At 51.5% G+C, this 18,141-nt stretch overlaps 1 protein-coding gene across 1 annotated transcript; it reads right to left on the reverse strand.

Annotated features, from left to right (window-relative positions):
• Positions 1–15,112: 15,112 nt before the first annotated feature.
• Positions 15,113–16,234, reverse strand: APLNR (apelin receptor). Its single transcript, XM_067550731.1, has one exon. It carries the CDS (start codon positions 16,232–16,234, stop codon positions 15,113–15,115), a length of 1,122 nt encoding a protein of 373 aa, XP_067406832.1.
• Positions 16,235–18,141: the final 1,907 nt, after the last annotated feature.

An 18,141-nucleotide genomic window follows, 5' to 3' on the forward strand; every position in this document is an offset into this window, starting at 1 on the left:
TGTGTGTGCATTTAAGAGAAAGACATAGGACATATCAAAGTTTAAGAGTTGACACAATCATAGTCTGTAAGTACCTACAAAGGGAGAAGATGTCTGACATTAGATGGTGATTTAATCTAGCAAACAAAAGCACAGTAAGAGCTAATAGCTGCAAATTTAAGCTAGATCTATTCAGGCTAGAAATAGGGCATACGTGGTGGATTTTCTGTCACTTGAAGTCTTTAAATCATAGAACAGGGCAACAGCTGGTCAAGCCAATCACAGCTCAGTGCCTCGCTTTCCCGCTGTGACAAACGGACCTCTAGTCCAGGCGCCAGCCCTGCGTGAGGACCCTGTATCTGTAGCCCATCCCTGACAGATGTTTGTCTAACCTCTTCTTAAAAACCTCCAGTGACGGGGATGCCGCAACCTCCCTTGGTGAGCTGTTCCAGAGCGGAACTGCCTTTAGAATTAGAAAGTTTTTTCTAACATCTAACCTAAATCTCCCTTGCTGCAGATTAAGCCCGTTACTTCTTGCCCTACCTTCACTGGACCTGGAGAACAACCGGTCGCCATCCTCTTTATGACCACCTTTCCCATACTGGATGTCTTCCCAAACAATACTCTCTTGCTCACCCACAAATTCTGGGTATGAGGCAGGAATCACTGGGGGAGGTTCTCTGGCCTGTGTCATGCAAACTTGATGATCACTGTGGTCCCGTCTGGCCTTAGACATCTATGCATCTTTTATGATGACAGAGCCCAATGATTGTTGAGTTGACTAGCACGGCCTCAGCATCTGCTTTGCTTTTTTTAAAAAGCATTTGTTTTTGTGTTACCCCTCCCCCTCCTTGAGGATGTTGCAGGTACTGAGAAACATGGTGGGAGGGGGCATTTTGGGTGGAATTCTGTAATTTCTAGGGCCTGGATTCTCAAAGGTATTTAGGCACCTAACTCCCATTTATTTTGGTGGGAATTAGCCACCTAAATACCTTGGAGGATCTGGGCCCCGGTCACCGCAGTGTCTGGCTGAACTTCCTCAAGTCCCTTAGACTCTAAAGCAGGGATGGGCATGGCAGTTGGCAGCCCAGGGGCTGCAGCCAGCCCTCCAGATAATAGAATTTGGCCCGCCCAGCTAGCACCCAGGCCCACCCAAATCTGGGCCTGAAGGAGGCAGCTCTGCTGGAGCCCAGGGTGAGGGAAAGGGTGAGAGACTCAGCCAGTGTGGAGCAGTGTGGAGCACAGCACGGTGGCGTTGGCATGGGACTCAATGCTCTGGTGCATGTTTTCACAGCCACAGCCGGGCTAGCTGCCCCAGGACGGCAAGGGATGCTTCTTCCTTGACCGTTGTGGCTCCGTCTTCTGCTACATCCCAGAGCCTCTGAAAAAAATATGTATGGCCCGTCAAAGAGTTTCAGGGGATTTTGTGGTCCTCCACGCCCCTGAAGTTGCCCATCCTTGCTCTAAAGGCTTGCAATGCTTGGTGGTTGCATTTTCCACACAGACATAGTTGGTTCTTCTCAATTGCCTCAAGATTAGGCGAATGGCAAACGACGGAAAACGACAATTCTGTTTCCTGGAAAAAATCCAGGGTTTGGAATGATTTTATGTTCTCATGCTGATTGAAACCAAGACCTTTTTACAAACAAACCCATAGGAGAGCAAGAAACCCCAAGAGAGCCAATCAACTGGTGGTTAGGGAGCTCACATGGGAGACACAGGTTCAAGTGTCTGATCCAGACTAAGGGCTTGAACTGGGTCTCCCAGGAGAGTTCTCTACTCATGTGGCTCTTATAGGATGGGAGGGATCGTAGAATCATAGAAAATTAGGGTGGGACGGACACCCCACACCTGAGAAATGTTTTTGAAGGAAAGAACTTCTGTCACAAAACTTTCAATCAGCCCTACTCAGGATTTCCTGGCTTCTGCTCCAGCCATGGAGAACTATCCCTGGACCTGCCCATTGGACTGGGAAGCTTCTGGCTCTAGTAGCTGGGATAGGAGGTGCAGGTTGGGGAAAGTAAAGATTATACCTATGTCATGGACCAGCCATTGCTTCCTGCAGTTGAGGCTGGGGTGCACCTATCCCATTGGGCTGATGGATCTGATTCAGTGGTTTGCTCCAAGGGGCTAATAGAACTGGATGATCTGTAGATGGCTCTGTCCTCACTATAGAATGAGCCAGGTTTGAATTACCACATCAAAGCGCAACTCAGACACCACTCCTCCCTCACCTCATCTGTTTATGTTGGTTCTGACAGGCCTTTCCAGGGTAAAATCGACCATCGTGCTGTGCACCAGTCATTCCCCTTATCAGAGGCAAGAGAGGCCAAGGATTGAATGGGCCAGGGAAACTAAACTCTCATCTCATTCTTAGGCCGGGCCTACACTCCAGATGCTACAGCGACACAGCACCATTCCACCATACTGTAGGTGCTTCCTATAGAGACCAAAAGGGTTTTTCCATCACTGGAGATAACCCGCCTCTCCAAGAGTGGTAGCCAGGTCAATGGAATAATTTTTCTGTCAACATAGCCACATCTGAGTTAGGTCGGCGTAGCTACGGTGCTCAAGGGTGTGAGTTTTTCACATCCCGGAGCGCCAAGAGCTATGTCAACCTAACTTGTAAGTATCAATCAGGCCTTAAAGAGCTCTACTTGAGGATGTACATTGCCACTTTCTGTGGGCAAGAAGCTGCTATCTAGAATGCCCTCCACCATGTCTCGTCTTCCTCCTAGCAAAGCTCGTGATGGAACTTCATGATATGTCACATCTCCCGTTAATTAAAGACTTGTCTAATCCACCACATGGTCGCATACCCTCACGGCACCCATTGTGGAAAAGTTTACCGGGTGAGGGATTTATGGTAGAGGACACATAGCAAGCTTCACAGTCTGCAGAGAAAGTGACAAATAATTATCTTGTCTCAGGCCCAACTCAGGGTCTACCCGGATTTGATTTACCACAAAGGCAATGGAGCCTTTTGAACCAGTTTCATGCCAGACATGGAATTTGTGATGCAGAAGAATTTAAGTGGCATTTTAGAGACTATGCCACTCACTATGTCAATGTGGGCAGCCACAAACCATGACACGTATTGTTGAGGACTGCAAAATGACTCAACTTCCTGAAGGTCTTCGTGCCTTGAACATTGTTGGTAAGAACGCTGTGGCTTGGCTTGACTGGACGGCATACACCAAATAAATCCTCCTCCTCCTCCTCCTTCCAAAGTGAGAGTTGCATTAGTGCCAACATTTAGTACACCCCATCGCTTCGAGCAGAATCCATGCTTTGCCTCTGATTGGCACGCAGGCCATGAAGCATGCCAAGGCAGGACTGGTTTACTTCAATGAGTTGCCAGGCTCATAATTTTTCCACCCAGGACCCCCAGAAGGGACAGACGACTTCTCCCACAATGCAAGAGCATTCTGGAGCCAGCATAGTGCAGCACTAGGAACCATGAGGCATATCCCTGGAAATCTTATTGCTCCGTATGACAGAGAACAGCGCCAGGAGTGACAGTCACTTGGCTTTAGTCTGTAGTAGGATGACCAGATGTCCCGATTTTATAGGGACAGTCCTGATATTTTGGGCTGCGTCTTATATAGGCGCCCATTACCCCTCACCTCCATTCCAATTTTTCACACTGGCTATCTGGTCACCCTAGTCTGTAGTGTGGTTGCCCTCAAGGGCTGATAACAGAGCTGGTCAGGAAATGTCCAGGAAAACTCTTTTTTGTTGGAAATTGTTGACTCACTGAAACCAAAACTGTCTGCAGGAAAGGGTCAGTTTTGATGACTCTCTGGATTCAAAACAGTTTTGAAATTTTTCCTCCAAGAAAAGTTCCATTTTTCCGGTTCAAAACTACCTTTCATTTGGAAATTGTAGCTAATTGTCAGTTTAAAAAGTGGAGAACTATTTTTTGGTGAAGGTTTGGCTCGAAACAAAACATTCAGAAATTCTCTAAAGTTTAACCAAATGCTTCACTCGCCCCACTCACACCTTTTTTTTAGGGAACTGTTTTGCAAAACGTTTCACAATTTCCACCTTCCGTCCCAATTCAGGACATGAAAAAGGGTCAAAAATCTCTTGTGGGATGGCAAAATTGTTTCCTGCCTGGCTCTAGTAAGTAGATGACTGGAGATAGCTCTGCAGTGAAGGCTTGTCCTTGGCCACGTCTCCATGGGAGCTGGCCACATAACTTCTAGCTCAGGTACATATACCCCTGCTAGCTTTGATCAAACTAGCATCCTAAAAATAGCAGCGTAGCCATGGCTGCACGGGCCAACCACTCTGGGCACACCCACAGTGAAAAACAAATAACAGTTACAATTCTCAAGGCCCATGTCAACAGACTGGGGCTCTCAGGGCTTGCGTTGTGGAGCTGCAGACAGCAATGTAGATGTTCCCATTCAGGCTGGAGCCCCAGCTCTGAAGCCCAATGGGAGGTGTGGATCTCAGAACCCAGCCGCTAGCCTGAGTGGGAAGATCAACCCTGCTATTTATAGCCCCATAGCGCAAGCCCCACCAGTTGGCCCATGCTCTGAGATTTGCTGCCTTGGGGGAGGGAGTCTGCAGAGTAGACGTAACCCCTGGGTGCGATCCCATCTGGAACCCTAGGTGAACAATCACGGCGACTCTGCAGTAGCCATCTCTGTGGGGGTGAGCAGAGTGTAGGGCAGCCTTTTACCTGGGTGATGTGCCCAGGGGACACATCAGCTGCCCCCACAGTACCTGCCCTGTGGCGATACGGAGATTTCCGAGGCACCAAGTGATGTCATGCCTAAAGAGAGTTAAAACCCACCTGGGGCACCTCCCGCCCCAGCCAGCCCTTGGCATTGCTCGATTCAGACTCATTAGCCTTTGTTTCCTGATACCGATTTCAGTCCGAGCTCTCCTGGCCTTATTAGGCTGCTAAACTGCATCCCAGGGACACATTTTCCCTTCCAGCCGCTATCTTTAGTCAGTTTCCACAAACACTTTTCAGTCCTTGTTTTTCAGCTCAGCGGCCTAAAAATAAAAAGAACTCGAATTAGCCCAGCACGTAGCCAGGAGGCAACACTTGAGCTGACAAAAACAAAACATAACCACCCCCTCAGTCCCAGCTTCCTCATGCCACAGCCGCCTGCCTCTTCTTCCCCCCCCCCCCCCCCGGGAGGAGTGAGGTGAGGCCAGCAGATGGTCTCGCAAGGGGAGCAGGGATTGGGAGAGCTAGTCCTGTTCTTGACTCTGCAAGTGGGTGAGTCGCGCCCCCTCCGTGCCTCGGTTTCCCCTCCACCTAGGATGGCAACTTACTTCAGCAAAGGGTTGGTACAATCAGAGAGGAAGGATGGCCCAGTGGCTAGGGTGGTTGCCTAGGACTCAAGAGATGTGGGTGTAATTCCCTACTGTGTCACAGATTCCCTGTGTGATCTTGGCCAGCACATAATCACGGCAGTACTGAGTCAGACCAATGGTCCATATAACCCAGTAGCCTGTCTTCTAACAGAAACCAATATCAGTTGCTTCAAAGGGAATGAACAGAACAGGGCAATCATCAAGTGATCCATCCCTTGCCGTCCAGCCTCAGATTCTGGCAGTCAGAGGTTTAAGGGCATGGGGCTATATACCTGACAATCTTGGCTAATAGCCATTAGCCTATCCTCACAACATCCCCCGGCAAGAAGTTCCACAGGTTGACTGTGCGTTGTGCAAAGAAATTCTTCCCTTTGTTTGTTTTAAACCTGTTGCCTATTCATTTCACTGGGTGACTCCTGGCTCTTGTGTTGTGTGAAGGGGTAAACAGGGTATTTAATTTCTCTGTGCCTCACTTGTACGATGGGGTTAATGGCAATTCCCAATCCCACGAGTGTGTTATAAGTAGGGCAGCAGATTAGTCACAGCACTTTTTGCCATCAAAAATCATAGTGCAGTCATGGCAAATTTAGTAAACGTCATAAGATTTGCGATTAAAAACAAAATTGCCAGGACAAATTAAGTGCAGCTATACCCCTTTGCAATCATCGGCCAGGGTCCTTCTCCTCTGCCGTGACAAAAGAGGGATGGCTGCGCCAAATCTGAGTGAGCAGCTATGCCACCCCACGCACCAGGTTGCATGCCCAGAATGTGGAGCTGGGCCTACCCAGGGGGACCTGGGAGCTGCTGCCGTAGGATGAGCTCCACCTCCAGGATCTCCCCTATGCACTGGACCAGTGGGGCAACCCACTTAGAGCCCTCCCGCATGGAAGTCACAGACAGAGAAGTCATAGCATCCGGGACTTCACCACCGTGACAACCCTGCATGAGCCCTAGTTACAAGAAGCTGGGAGCGATCAGGCCTCTAGGTAATCACGGGGTGGGGGGAAGGGGGTGTCATGTACAGACCATAGATAGAGATCGACAAAGTGGACTTGTTGGTCAAGCAAGACATTCACTCACTGAATCTGACAGCAGTGGAACTTCCTTGCCAGCTGCTTCTGATTTGCTGTAAGCAAGGGAAGAATCTGTCCCGAGGTGTGAATTTCATGCTGGTGGTACCGGCTGAACACCCCCTCAGGGCAGTGATACTCCTCCGTGTCCCCAGATACACAGCAAGCTTCTCATCGTAGGCTACCACCCTGCCGCAGAGTCCTGTGCTTGACCTCCCTGCTGACTCATGTGAGTTGATGAAGGGGGTGGGCGTTTTGCAGTACACACAGGAACAGGAGAGGTATTTGATTTCCCACGGAGTCCTTGCCCATGGGAAGGAAAATCCAGTGGCCCTCAGAGGGTCAGGAGTCAGACTGGAAGTTCAGTGGGCGAAGGGGCTCCCACCACCCAAGCTTTTATTATGGCAGGGAGCGTTTCAGAGTCACAGAACTGTAAAGAGCAGCTAGAAGTGGGTAAGTGCCTCTTTTCTGGTGTCTGCTTTCCCAGCTGCAGCAGGGCTCACCTGATCTGGTCTCAGTCCTGTCCGCTGCCTCAGTTTACCTTCCACCTTGCCTCAGACAAAGCACAGCTGGTGTTTTGACAGCATTCATCATCCCATCCTGGATGGGATTTGCTACCATCTAGTAACACACTAACCTTCCAGCTCTCCTCAGTTAGCCCCAGATTAAGTTAACTCTTTCAGTTTACAAGGGCGTCCATATCCATATAGTCACAACATCAGAACAACCACTAGACTTGCCGTTTATAAAGCAGGGGTAATTCCAACTCTCCGCCTACGGCCGCGAGGGTTGAGTGACCTATGGGAAACACCTGAAACACCTGGAACGCCAGCATCAGCACTTTCTCTGGAGGAGCCTCAACATAAAGTGGGAGGATTGCCACACTAATGTCAGTGTCCTCATGGAGGCCAACATCTTTCAGTGTTGAGGCCCTGATTATCCATCACCAGCTGAGGTGGAGCAGTGCCTGCTCCACCCCTACCAAACAATTGCTGTATGTCCAGCTCACCGAAGGAGAAAGGAAACAGGGAGGTCAAAAGAAACGCTTTAAAGACACCCTCAAGACAAACAGCAAGAGATGTGGCATCGACATCCCACGCTGGGAGACAGCAGCCCAAAGCGGGGCTAACAGGAGAAGACTCATCGGAGAAGGAAAGACCATTTTTGAGGAAAATCGCCTTGCCCTGGTCACAGAAAAACGCCAGAAAAGAAAAGACAGACAACGGTCATGCAGTAATCGTGGCCCAACCCTGCCTTCCAACACCATCTGCAATGTCTGCCACTGAATCTGTGGCTCAGGGATCGGACTCCTCATCACCAAAGGACTCATATAAATTAAAACCTGTGAAAGAGATCATCCTCGACTCACAGGATCGCCAACGAGCTCTCTCTAGGCTCAGACATTATCAGTCCTTTATCAGGGCTTCCCCGGCCTCCAAGGTAGAGATGGGTAGGAAACAGTTTTCCCATTCAGCAAGAACTTGAGGCATTTTCAAGATTTTTTTTTTCCCATCCCAAATCAGGCCCAAGAGTCCAAGTGCCAAAAATCTTCACAAACCAAACGTTCAGTTCGATCCAAACCCATTTTGTTTCAGTCGTTTCAAGACATTTTGCTCCAGTTTCAACCTCTCTTTTGTTTAGCCTTTTTTTTTATTTTAATGTCAATTAACTTTCAAAACAAAATGTTCTTTCAAACCAAAAGACAACAACACTTTTTGTTTAAAAAAATAATAATAAAAGTCAAACAGGACATTTCAACCATTTTGAAACTTTTGCCTCCCACTCAACATTTTTTCAAGCCAGGGAATCCATCAAAACCTCTTTCACAACCAGCTGCAGTTTCATGACATTGATATTTTTCAGGGGGGAAAAAAAAACACATGGAATCCAAAACCACACTTAAGAAAAATGTGGACAAATTGGAGAGAGTCCAGAGGAGAGCAACAAAAAGGATAAAAGGTTTAGCAAACCTGACCAATTGAGGAACGGTTGAAAGAACTGTGTTTAGTCTAGAGAAGAGAAGGTTGAAAGGGGACCTGATAACAGTCTTCAAATATGCAGAAGCTTTTTATAAAGAGGCCAGTGATGAATTGTTCTCCATGTCCACTGAAGGTAAGGTAAGACAAGACGTGAGAGGCTTAATCTGCAGCAAGAGAGATTTCGGTTCTATATTAGGAAAATCTTTCTAACTCTACCGATAGTTAAGCACTGGCTTCCAAAGGAGGTTGTGGAATCCCCAGCCACTGGAGGTTTTTAAGAACAGGGTAGACGAACACCTGTCAGGGATGGTCTAGGTCAGTGGTTGCCAACCTTTTTGGCTTGAGAGCCACAGATACCATATTTAGAACCCTGAAGGGCCACCAGTCTCTGCCAGCAGGCCCCCACCTCCCTGCAGCCAGACTGAAGGAGTTCAGCAAGGAGGCTGCCTCATTGCTGATCTCGCCTCCCCCTGGCTGCAGCAAGGAAACCGCATGGGTCCTGTAGCCCCGTGCGCTCCACCTGGGTCCCTAGGCAGTGGCTCCCTTCTGCAGCCAGGGAAATGGAAGATCAGTGCTCCCTTCCCTCTGGCTCCAGCAGGGACCCCAGTGCCTAGGGACCCAGGCAGAGCACTTTGCCCTGCTCCCTGCTACAGCCAGGGGGAGGGGAGCACTGATCTCCCGTCCCCTTGGCTGCAGCAAGGAGCCTGCACCGGTCTTATAGGCTGGGTCCTTAGGCAGCGTCTCCCTTTTGCAGCCAGCAGGAGGGGAGCCATGGGCCACTTCGAAAGCTCCTGGGGGCCAAAACAGGTTGGGAGCCACTGGTCTAGGTTTTCTTGATCCTGCCTTAGAACAGGAGGTGGGACTCGGTGACTTCTCACGATCCCTTCCAGCACTATATTTCTGAGAATCTGAATTCTAAAAAAAAATCCCAACTGGCTCTGCTACAAGCTCACGGCCTTTTATAGCTCTCCTAGTGGGTCTCTCCCCTGAGGTTTATCCCTCAACAGGTCTCTGAATAGATCCTCTGTCCACACTCAGGCTGCCTGGTTTTTTTGTCACATGCTCCCATCATCTGACCCCTAGACTCATTTCCTCCACCTGTGGAGATGGGCTAAACCTGGATCAAGTGAGGCCAGCTGAACCTGTGAAACCATTTCTGGTGATCTGATGGGGGAGCTGGTTGGAAAATTTTCATTGACATGTTTTTTCCCAAGGAAAATGCTGATTTCGTTGATGGCAAAACTTCTGAATAATGGGTCAATTTCAATGAAAATTTCCAGCCACCAAAAAAAATTAAAAAATAAAAAGTTTTCATTTCAGAATTTCAAAACAGAATTTCCCAAATCCGATACAAAATTCCAAAATTTTACAAAACAAAAAAAAATGAGGGAAATTCTGTTTCCTGGGAAATTTTAAAAAGATTAGGTTTTCTTATGAATTGGAATGGAAAGAAATTTCAAAATGTCAACATTTCCCATGAACCAGAAATTCCAAGTTTCAGCCATCTCTATTTTATTGTGTGTCTCATGATTTTGGGTAGTCTTATTAGAGCCTGTGCTCCTGGAGTCATGTTATTATGTGAGAATCACAGCTTGCATTTTTTAAAATGAGGCTTTTGACGCTTGTGGCTGAGGAGAAGTTTGCAAACATAACACTCTGCCTTCCCCCTCCCCCCTCAAAAGTCTCAAAAAGCAGAAAGCAAAGTAAAACAGCATTTATTATTTTTAAAATCTGATGCTTATTAAGACAATCTCATGAATTTTGGACCTGGCTCGTGCTTTTGAAAGGCCAGGATTAGCAACATTGCTTCGTTGGACAGCAAGAGCTCCCGCTGCACCATTGGAGGCATCGAAGAGTCCTCTGCATATCTGACAGAGTTTGCAGTTCCTGCTAACCAGTCTCATGATTGGATTGCTGGAGGGGAAGAAGGCTGCCGAGCAGGACTGAGGGGCGCTAGCAGAGCTGTGGGGGGACGGAGCCCAAGACTAAAATAACAGGGGGCATTGGGCTAAAACTGAGGGGCACTGGCAAGAGCTGTGTGCATGGGGGATCTCAGCACTGGAATTGCAGGGGGGCTGCAGGTCAGGTTTGAGGGGCATCAGCAGGGCACCCAGTGTTCAGATAGCAGGACAGCTGCAGCTTGGAATGGGGATACATTAGCTAAGCTTTGGTAGAAGGAGACCAAGTCATCTAGACCCCCAGTCAGAAGGTGCTTTCTCGCCATTATGTGTGGGTTGGGATTTGACACCTGTTGTGAGCAGTGTCTGGAAAATCTGGTAAAAACAGGTGTGGGAGGGATAGATCCAGTTGCAGATGAACTTTTGTTTTGCAGAGAGACCCAGAGATCTGCATGGATGCTCCTCGCAGTCTTTATCCTCAAGTGATTCCGCAGCTGTGATCTGAGTGAACACATTGGCAGGCTGTTGTACAGGTAGGCACATCCCACGGAGCAGAAGGAAAGCCCTGTGGGCACCAGCACACACACACACACACACACACAGACATGCATGAATACAAACAAAAGGCAAGCTACGGCTGTGTGCAATTCCACATGCAGACACAGACACACTTCACTCCCCATGAGGTAGACAAAATGGGTGTGTACGTACACACAGAAACACACACACAAGCCGATTGACACAGAGGGGACAGCCACAGGATGACACATGGAAAGATAAGCAGATATACACACATGCACAGGCCAAAACCCCAGGACAAACAGTTCATGTGCAATCCACTGGTGAGGGTGTCTTACAGGTCCTCCACGGTGCCAATCTGCAAAAAGCATGAGTTGTTACAGCTCCCAGATAAGGCAATCTGGTTCTTTTGCTCACGCTGTAAGCAGCCCGTGCTTTGAGCTCTGGAGGTCTCCGGTTCCACCCCCGGTGTGTCAGCCATCACTCACACACAGGCACACGCTGACCCACAAACTAGCACTTGTGTGCGTGTGCCGCACAAGCTCACAGATGCACAAACAAACCTGCGGAGGCAAACGCCCACACACTGGTACAAAGATGACAGAGTCCAGTCACAAACATCCACTTCCCGGCACACACTCAGACAGGGACCCTCACACACGGGAACCCATGCACAGCCACACAGAGACAGACACCAACATGCGCACACTAGAGTAGCCCTCCACCCATGGACACAGTGCATACACAGAAGTAGGCAGCAACACAAGTGCGCAGACATCAACTCATGTACACCAACATACATGCACAGACACACACAAAAAGAAGCACATGCACATGGACACACAGAAGCAGACACTAACACACATGTACACCAACACATTCACAGGCACACACAGCAGCACACATGCACACACAGAAGTAGACACCCACACATGGACACAGTGCATACTCAGAAGCAAGAAACAACACACGCACACCGATACACAGAGGCAGATGCACACATTGACTCCATGTGCCCACAAATACCTCGTTTATTGCACAGATTAGGGGGTCTCCTCTGGAGCTTTGCACCCCCAAACCTGAGCAGCTCAGGGGCACTTTGGCCCCCACGTGTTTTGGGGGTTGATTGGCTGGGCAGGGCCTTCTGTTCTCTCTCCCCCCACCACCACCCATCCCTCCAGTAGGTCTCCACATCTGGCTTTCATTTAGCAGCTTCACCCAAGAGCAGCTCCTGAGCAGTTGTTCGCTCCAGTTGTAAATTCCTGGAGCCGGCTGACTTTGCAAGGATGTGGCAAGAGAGATTAAACAACCGGGGTGACGCGCGCACACCCCCACCCAGCTGTCTCCTTCCCCTGGTCTCTCCTCCCCTCCCTTTCTCCCCATCTTCACCACTGTCATTCCCCCGTCTCTGCCCCTGACTCCATCTTTTCCCCCTCCACCATCTCAGCTCTCCACTCCCGTCTGATATCTTCCCCCCCCCCCAGTTCCTCCCCCACTCGGCCCCCTTTTCCCCATCTCTCTCTCCCTCCCTCGCCCCACCTACCCCTCGATCACACACACCTACATTTACTTTCCCCCAGGGCAGTTACTGAGCTCACCTGAGGCAGAGGCATTTAGTCAAGGTCCATTTATTCCTCATACACAACAACAGCCGGTTGCATCGGCATGACAGAGGCAGCCCCGGTCTCCACAGTGACCCCATAGTGCGAGCAGTAACCCCATTGTTCAAGGTTCTGATGGGGCAGCCCTCACGGGGGGGAGAGAAGGGTCAGAGTCCCAGAGATGCCCCCACAAGCTGGGAGGCTGCTCCCAGGTCAGCCCAGAACAATATTTGGCCTGGAGATCTCGCAGAAGGGGGGGGGGGGGACCGGTCATGGCCTCTCTTCTGCTACCAGATGTCAAGACAGGTCCCCTGTGGGCACTGGAGTCTTTCTGGCCACATCAAGGCGGCTGCGGCCCAATGGAGAAACAAACCCAAAGGAAAAGGCTCTGTGGATGGGCTCTGATTCTGCCCAGGCTGTAGTTCAAATGGAGTTGCCCACCCTTCCAGGGATACCTCCAGCCTCAGCAGATCCACAGCAAGCCAGGATTCCTCACCATTCCCCCAAGGGCTGGGTCCGGTCAGGGATGGCACTTATTTGCCCACAGTCCATCCCCTCCATAGCCCTTGTGGGTGAAGAGAGAGGCATCCACAGCCTATGAGCCCCAGGCCTTATTCTCACATGGTCCTCAGAGGCAGGGTGGATGGAGTAGGGAGGCCCAACCAGTCCGCAGCACCGTCCAGGAGCGACTGCACCTTGGGAGCTTTCCCACTGCTGGTCCGCCTCCTACTCTTCTGCAACAATTGGCCACTAGCTGGCCTGGCCATCCATCCACTCCCCCAGCACTTCAGCCCCCTCGCCCAACAAAGGGACACGCAGCGCGAGACAGGGCCCAGTGACCCGCTAGCCCTTCGCCTGTCACATCCCAGTCTGAACAGCAAAACCGCCCACCCTGCATGTCCCGTGACAGTGCCCTTCTTACACGGCTTCTCCCGTTGCCCACTGGACTCCGGGCACGGGTAGAGAGCAGAGCGATGCCTGGGGACACAGGCAACCTGGGTTCCATTCCTGCATCTGACCTGTTGGGTGACTCTGGGCAGGTCATGGCCTCGCTCGGTGCCTCAGTTTCCCCGCCTGGTACTGCCTAGCTGCGTGATGCACTTTGAGATCTACTGATGAGAAGGGTCAAATAGTACGATCAGGGATCGGTTAACAAACGCGAGGAGGAATGTATAATTCCCCGTCCGCAATGAATCCAAATAGCCCTTCCCTCCAGGAGAGAGGCTATGGGGGGAAGGGTTCCCTACATGCTCACCCTGTGAGCTGCATTGGAGTTGTGGCGAAGGCTAGCTGAGCAAAGGAGAGATGTGAGCTCTCTAAACTCCTCAGTCTTTTTTTTCCACATGGAAGAAGGCAAGCAGGTTAATAAACATAGGACCGGGGGGGGGGGGGGGGGGGGGAGCAGTCACTTGGATTTCAAAATCAAGGGGGGGCCCCTCCTGCTCCCCTCCCATCTTTTCCCTCTGTTGTGAGATGATTTCCACCTCCTCTTACATCGCAGCTGAGATGGGGGACACACACACACACACCCCCGCGCACACATACACACACTCACACATATAGCCTGGTGTGACTCTCAGGCCCCCACTCGCCCCTCCCCCAATGAAACAAGCCCTGGGGGAATCCTGGGTGGGTGGGAGGTGTAAAGGAGCGAAGTCTGGGCTTGGGAAGGGAGGTTCTCGGTTTAAGGGACTGTATATGTCTGGCTGGGGGGGGGAGGAATCCCACCGCTAGCTTTCCCTGCCCCACCCAGCCGGGGGAAGAATTGCTTCCAACACCTTGTAGGTCTGGGCATTGACTGAGGTATTGAGAGAGAGGGGAAAAGGCTTCCTTCTCCCTCTCACCCCACCACCCCGCCACAGCAGATAAAAGGTTGAGTGAACTTCCAGGGAGATGGGAGCCAGTGTCTCAGGAGAGGCAGCAGCCAACCCTTCCATCCAGCCATAAGACAGATCACTAACCCTAGAGCGTGGAGGGGGGGGCTATGTTAGGGTTTGGTTATTTGGGGAGAGGGGATGCTTCCAGCCGCCCACCACAAACTAACGCCACACCACCAGAGCCCCGCCAGGGACCAGGGCTGTCCTAGAATGCGTGGCCCCTGCCAGACCCGGGAGCGAGGGATGGGAACGCAGAAGTGCAGATATCCCTCATCCCTGGGGCCGTCTGCATCTGGGTTATGAGCCCTTTAGGGTATGTCTACACTGCCTCTGGGGAGACAGACAAGGGCTAGGTCTGCTCCAGCTCGGGCACTAAAAATAGCCTTGGGGACACTGCCGGTACAGGCCTGTCCGAGCCCTTGGATCTGTCCTCCGCTGGATAGGGCTGGGAGGCATCCCCCAGGTGCAGGGTAGACATAGGGACAGCTCCATGCCCGAGAGGGTAGCACTGAGGTTCTGCAGGGTAGCCACAGGCCTTGGGAACTCCTTATCCACACAAGCCACACGACAAGGGAGGAGCGAATACGAGAGAGAGAGAGAGAGAGAGAGAGAGAAGGGAGAGAGAGAGAGAGAGAGAGAGAGAGAGAGAGAGAGAGAGATGGAGGGAGGGAGGGAGAGAAGAGGGAGAAATGGAAGAGAGGGTGAAGGGTGAATGAGGGAGCCAGTGACGAAGAAAGAAAAGAATGAATGAAAGAAGGGAAGCGAGAAGGAACGAAAGACAGCACAACAGCGGAGGAGGGCTCACGCTACCTGACATTCCCCGGGGGGTGGTTCTGTGTCATCCCCCTTCTCTTAGCCTCGGAGTAGACACTCCTGCCTGCCCGGCCCCTGTTTCTCCCCCTGATCCTCCCCACCCTTCCCCTGCAGGTTCTGGCTGTGGCTGGAGTAGCTGGCTGACTTGTCCTTGCTGGACCCTGGCCAGCGCCCCTTGTTGCAGCACAGGACGGCAGTGCAGGCTTGCCGGAAGCGAGGGTCAAAAAAGGCGTAGAGGAAGGGGTTCAGGCAGCTGTTGACGTAGGCCACGCAGATGCAGTAGGGGTACAAGTTATTGAGGAAGGTGTGGAAGCTGCAGGACCAGGGCACCACCTCCAGGTCCATCAGCATGTAGACGGTCTTCACCAGGTGATAGGGCAGCCAACAGAGAGCAAAGGTGGCCACCAGCGTGACGATGATGCTCAGCAGCCTCTTCCTCTTCCTCAGCTCCTCGCCGCGCTCCTTGCGGAAGTGGCCGGCGATGGTGCGGGCGATGAAGAAATAGCAGGTTAGCATGACGACAAAGGGGACCACGAAGCCCAGCATCGTGGAGGACAGGCCCAGCCCCACCTCCCACGCCCCCTCGGTCCCATTGGCCACCATGCCCGAGTAGTCCATGTAGCACGTCACTTTGGTTTCATCCACGAGCATCGCCGCCTGCCGGAGGACCATGGCTGGCAGGGCCAGAATGATGGCCAAGGCCCACAGGGTAATGGTGGCCACCAGCCCGCTGGCCCTCCACCTCAGCTTGGCATTCGCCATGGGCCGCACGATGGCCAGGTAGCGATCAATGCTGAGGCCCATCAGGCAGAAGACGCTGGCGTACATGTTGACGAAGATCAGGTAGCTGCTGAGCTTACAGGCGAAGGAGCCAAAGGGCCAGTGGTAGCCCAGCCAGGTGTAGGCAGCCCAAAGCGGCAGGGTCACGACGAAGGTCAGGTCAGCCATGGCCAGGTTGGCGATGAAGGTGTCGGCCGAGCGCCGTTTCTTTTGCCCTCCCCGGAAGATGGTCCATAGCACCAAGCCGTTGCCTGTGGTGCCCAGGAGGAAAACCAGCAGGTAGATGGTGGGAATGAGCACCAGGGACGGGCGCCACTCCTTGTACTCACAGTCGCCTGTCTGGTTCTCACCATAGGCTTCCCAATCCAGCAGCTCCTCCATGCCTCAGGGGGTCCCAGCTCCAGGGGCGGGAGAAGGATGCTGGGTTCAGGGAGTTTCTTCTGGCCCCAAAGGTCTCTCGGACTCTGCAGCTGTGCAGAAGGATCTGGTCCTACGGGGCAAATGTCCTCAGTCCCTTGGACTTCCCAGCAGCGTCCTTGCCGCTGGCCCAGGGGAGAAAGCCTGAGTCCTAGTCTTCACTCAGCTCATTTCTCTTCTCTTTCCTTCCTTCCTTCATAAGCCACAGACAGATGTGGCCAGAGCCCTCCCTGGTCTCTCGCTATCTCACTCTCACACACACAGGCAGGCAGCTGTTCCTTCCTCCTGCCTGTCTGTCCCTCAGCCTTGTGTCTAATTAGAATCTTTTCGTTACAGCCCCTTCCCTTCCCCACCCCTCCCCTTCGACTCTCAGCATCCTCATGGCAAGTGGCTCCTTAGGTGCTGGGCAGTCTTGCGTCCACGAGCCAACCCAGCCTTCTCCTCAGTCCCCACCTCCCTGGGTCCCCAGAGCCAGGGCTGGAATGTGGATTAAAGCCAGCTGGAGCTGCTGGGGGGCAGGGAGGTGGGGCAAATCAGTGTGAAATTTCACAGATTGCATTTAGCAACCCCACTAAAGTGACGGGCCCTGTCTGTCTGTCAGTCCCTCTGCCAGTTCCAGCAGGGTTCAGTTACAGGAGTTTTACTGGCAGGGCCAGGGACATTCCCCTGGGTGGGTCCCACCTGTGTTTCAGAACCAAAGAGCCGGCTGTAACACAGTGGCCCTCAGTGCTCTCTGAATGAACCCGCGGACCCCGTTCTCACGCAAGACGCACAGTTCGGTCTTGCAGCGCACATAGGAATGAACCATGTATGTGCCATGCTCCTGAACACGCCAAGAGCTCGGCTGTAGCCCAGCCCCGTGACGGGATTCAAAGGAGCTCTGCTCCTGTCTACAGTACAAGAGCAAACGGAGCTCTAACCATGTGCTCCCGTGTTGTAACTGGCTATCCCAACCCGGGAGGGTCTACAACACAGGTGGGCTAGTTAGGAGCGTTTGCCTGAGCGTTTGAACCCATGGCATTCAAAACAGGCTAACATGGTTTCAGATCCTGGCCTAGGCAAGGACTAAGCATGTTACAAAACACAGGGGCCTTGTCTAGACCAGAAGATCAGACCACGTGAGATTAAAACATTAGCATGGGTCTGTGTGTAACTGGTACATTATTGAATGGCCACAGCACCAGTCTCACTTCACCTGTCTGCATTCCCGTGGCTGCATGCAACAGCACAGGACATAGTTCACCACTGGAGTTCTGTGTCCCATCCGAGTGTCCACGCTGTAAGCTGGATCTTAAATAACCAGAAAGCGTGGCCCTACGCTACGTAACATTTTTGTTAATGAGCTGGAAGGAAAGATAAAATCAGAGTTATTTGCAGATGACACAACGCTGCAGGGCATGGTAAATAATGAAGAGGACAGGACACTGAAACAGAGCGATCTGGATCGCTTGGTAAACTGGGTACTAGCAAACTATACGTTTTTTTTAATGGCTGAATGTAAATGTGGGCTTCTAGGAACAAAGGATGTAGGCCGTACTTACAGGATGGGGGACTCTATCCTGGGACTCTGAAAAAGATCTGGGGGTAGTGGTGGATAATCAGTTAAACCTGAGCTCCCGGTGTGATGCTGTGCCAAAAGGACTAATGCGATCCTTGGATGCATAAATAGGGGAACGTTGAGTAGGAATAGAAAGATTATTTGACCTCTGTATTTGGCACAGGTGCGACCACTGCTAGCGTGCTGTGTCCAGTTCTGCTGTCGACAATTCAAGAAGGGTGTTGATAAATTGAAGAGGAGTCAGAGAAGAGCTACTAGAATGATTAATGGATTGGAAAACCTGCCTTATAATGATAGACTCAAGGAGCTCAAT

Source organism: Emydura macquarii, unplaced genomic scaffold, assembly GCF_026122565.2.
Source record: "Emydura macquarii macquarii isolate MOO-44397 ecotype Brisbane River unplaced genomic scaffold, CSIRO-AGI_Emac_v2 contig_1305, whole genome shotgun sequence".
Classification (NCBI taxonomy): domain Eukaryota; kingdom Metazoa; phylum Chordata; order Testudines; family Chelidae; genus Emydura; species Emydura macquarii.

What these genes read in the sequence shown, in the direction of transcription:
- APLNR (XM_067550731.1), bottom strand. Translation starts at nt 16,234, where the DNA reads ATGGAGGAGCTGCTGGATTGGGAAGCCTATGGTGAGAACCAGACAGGC.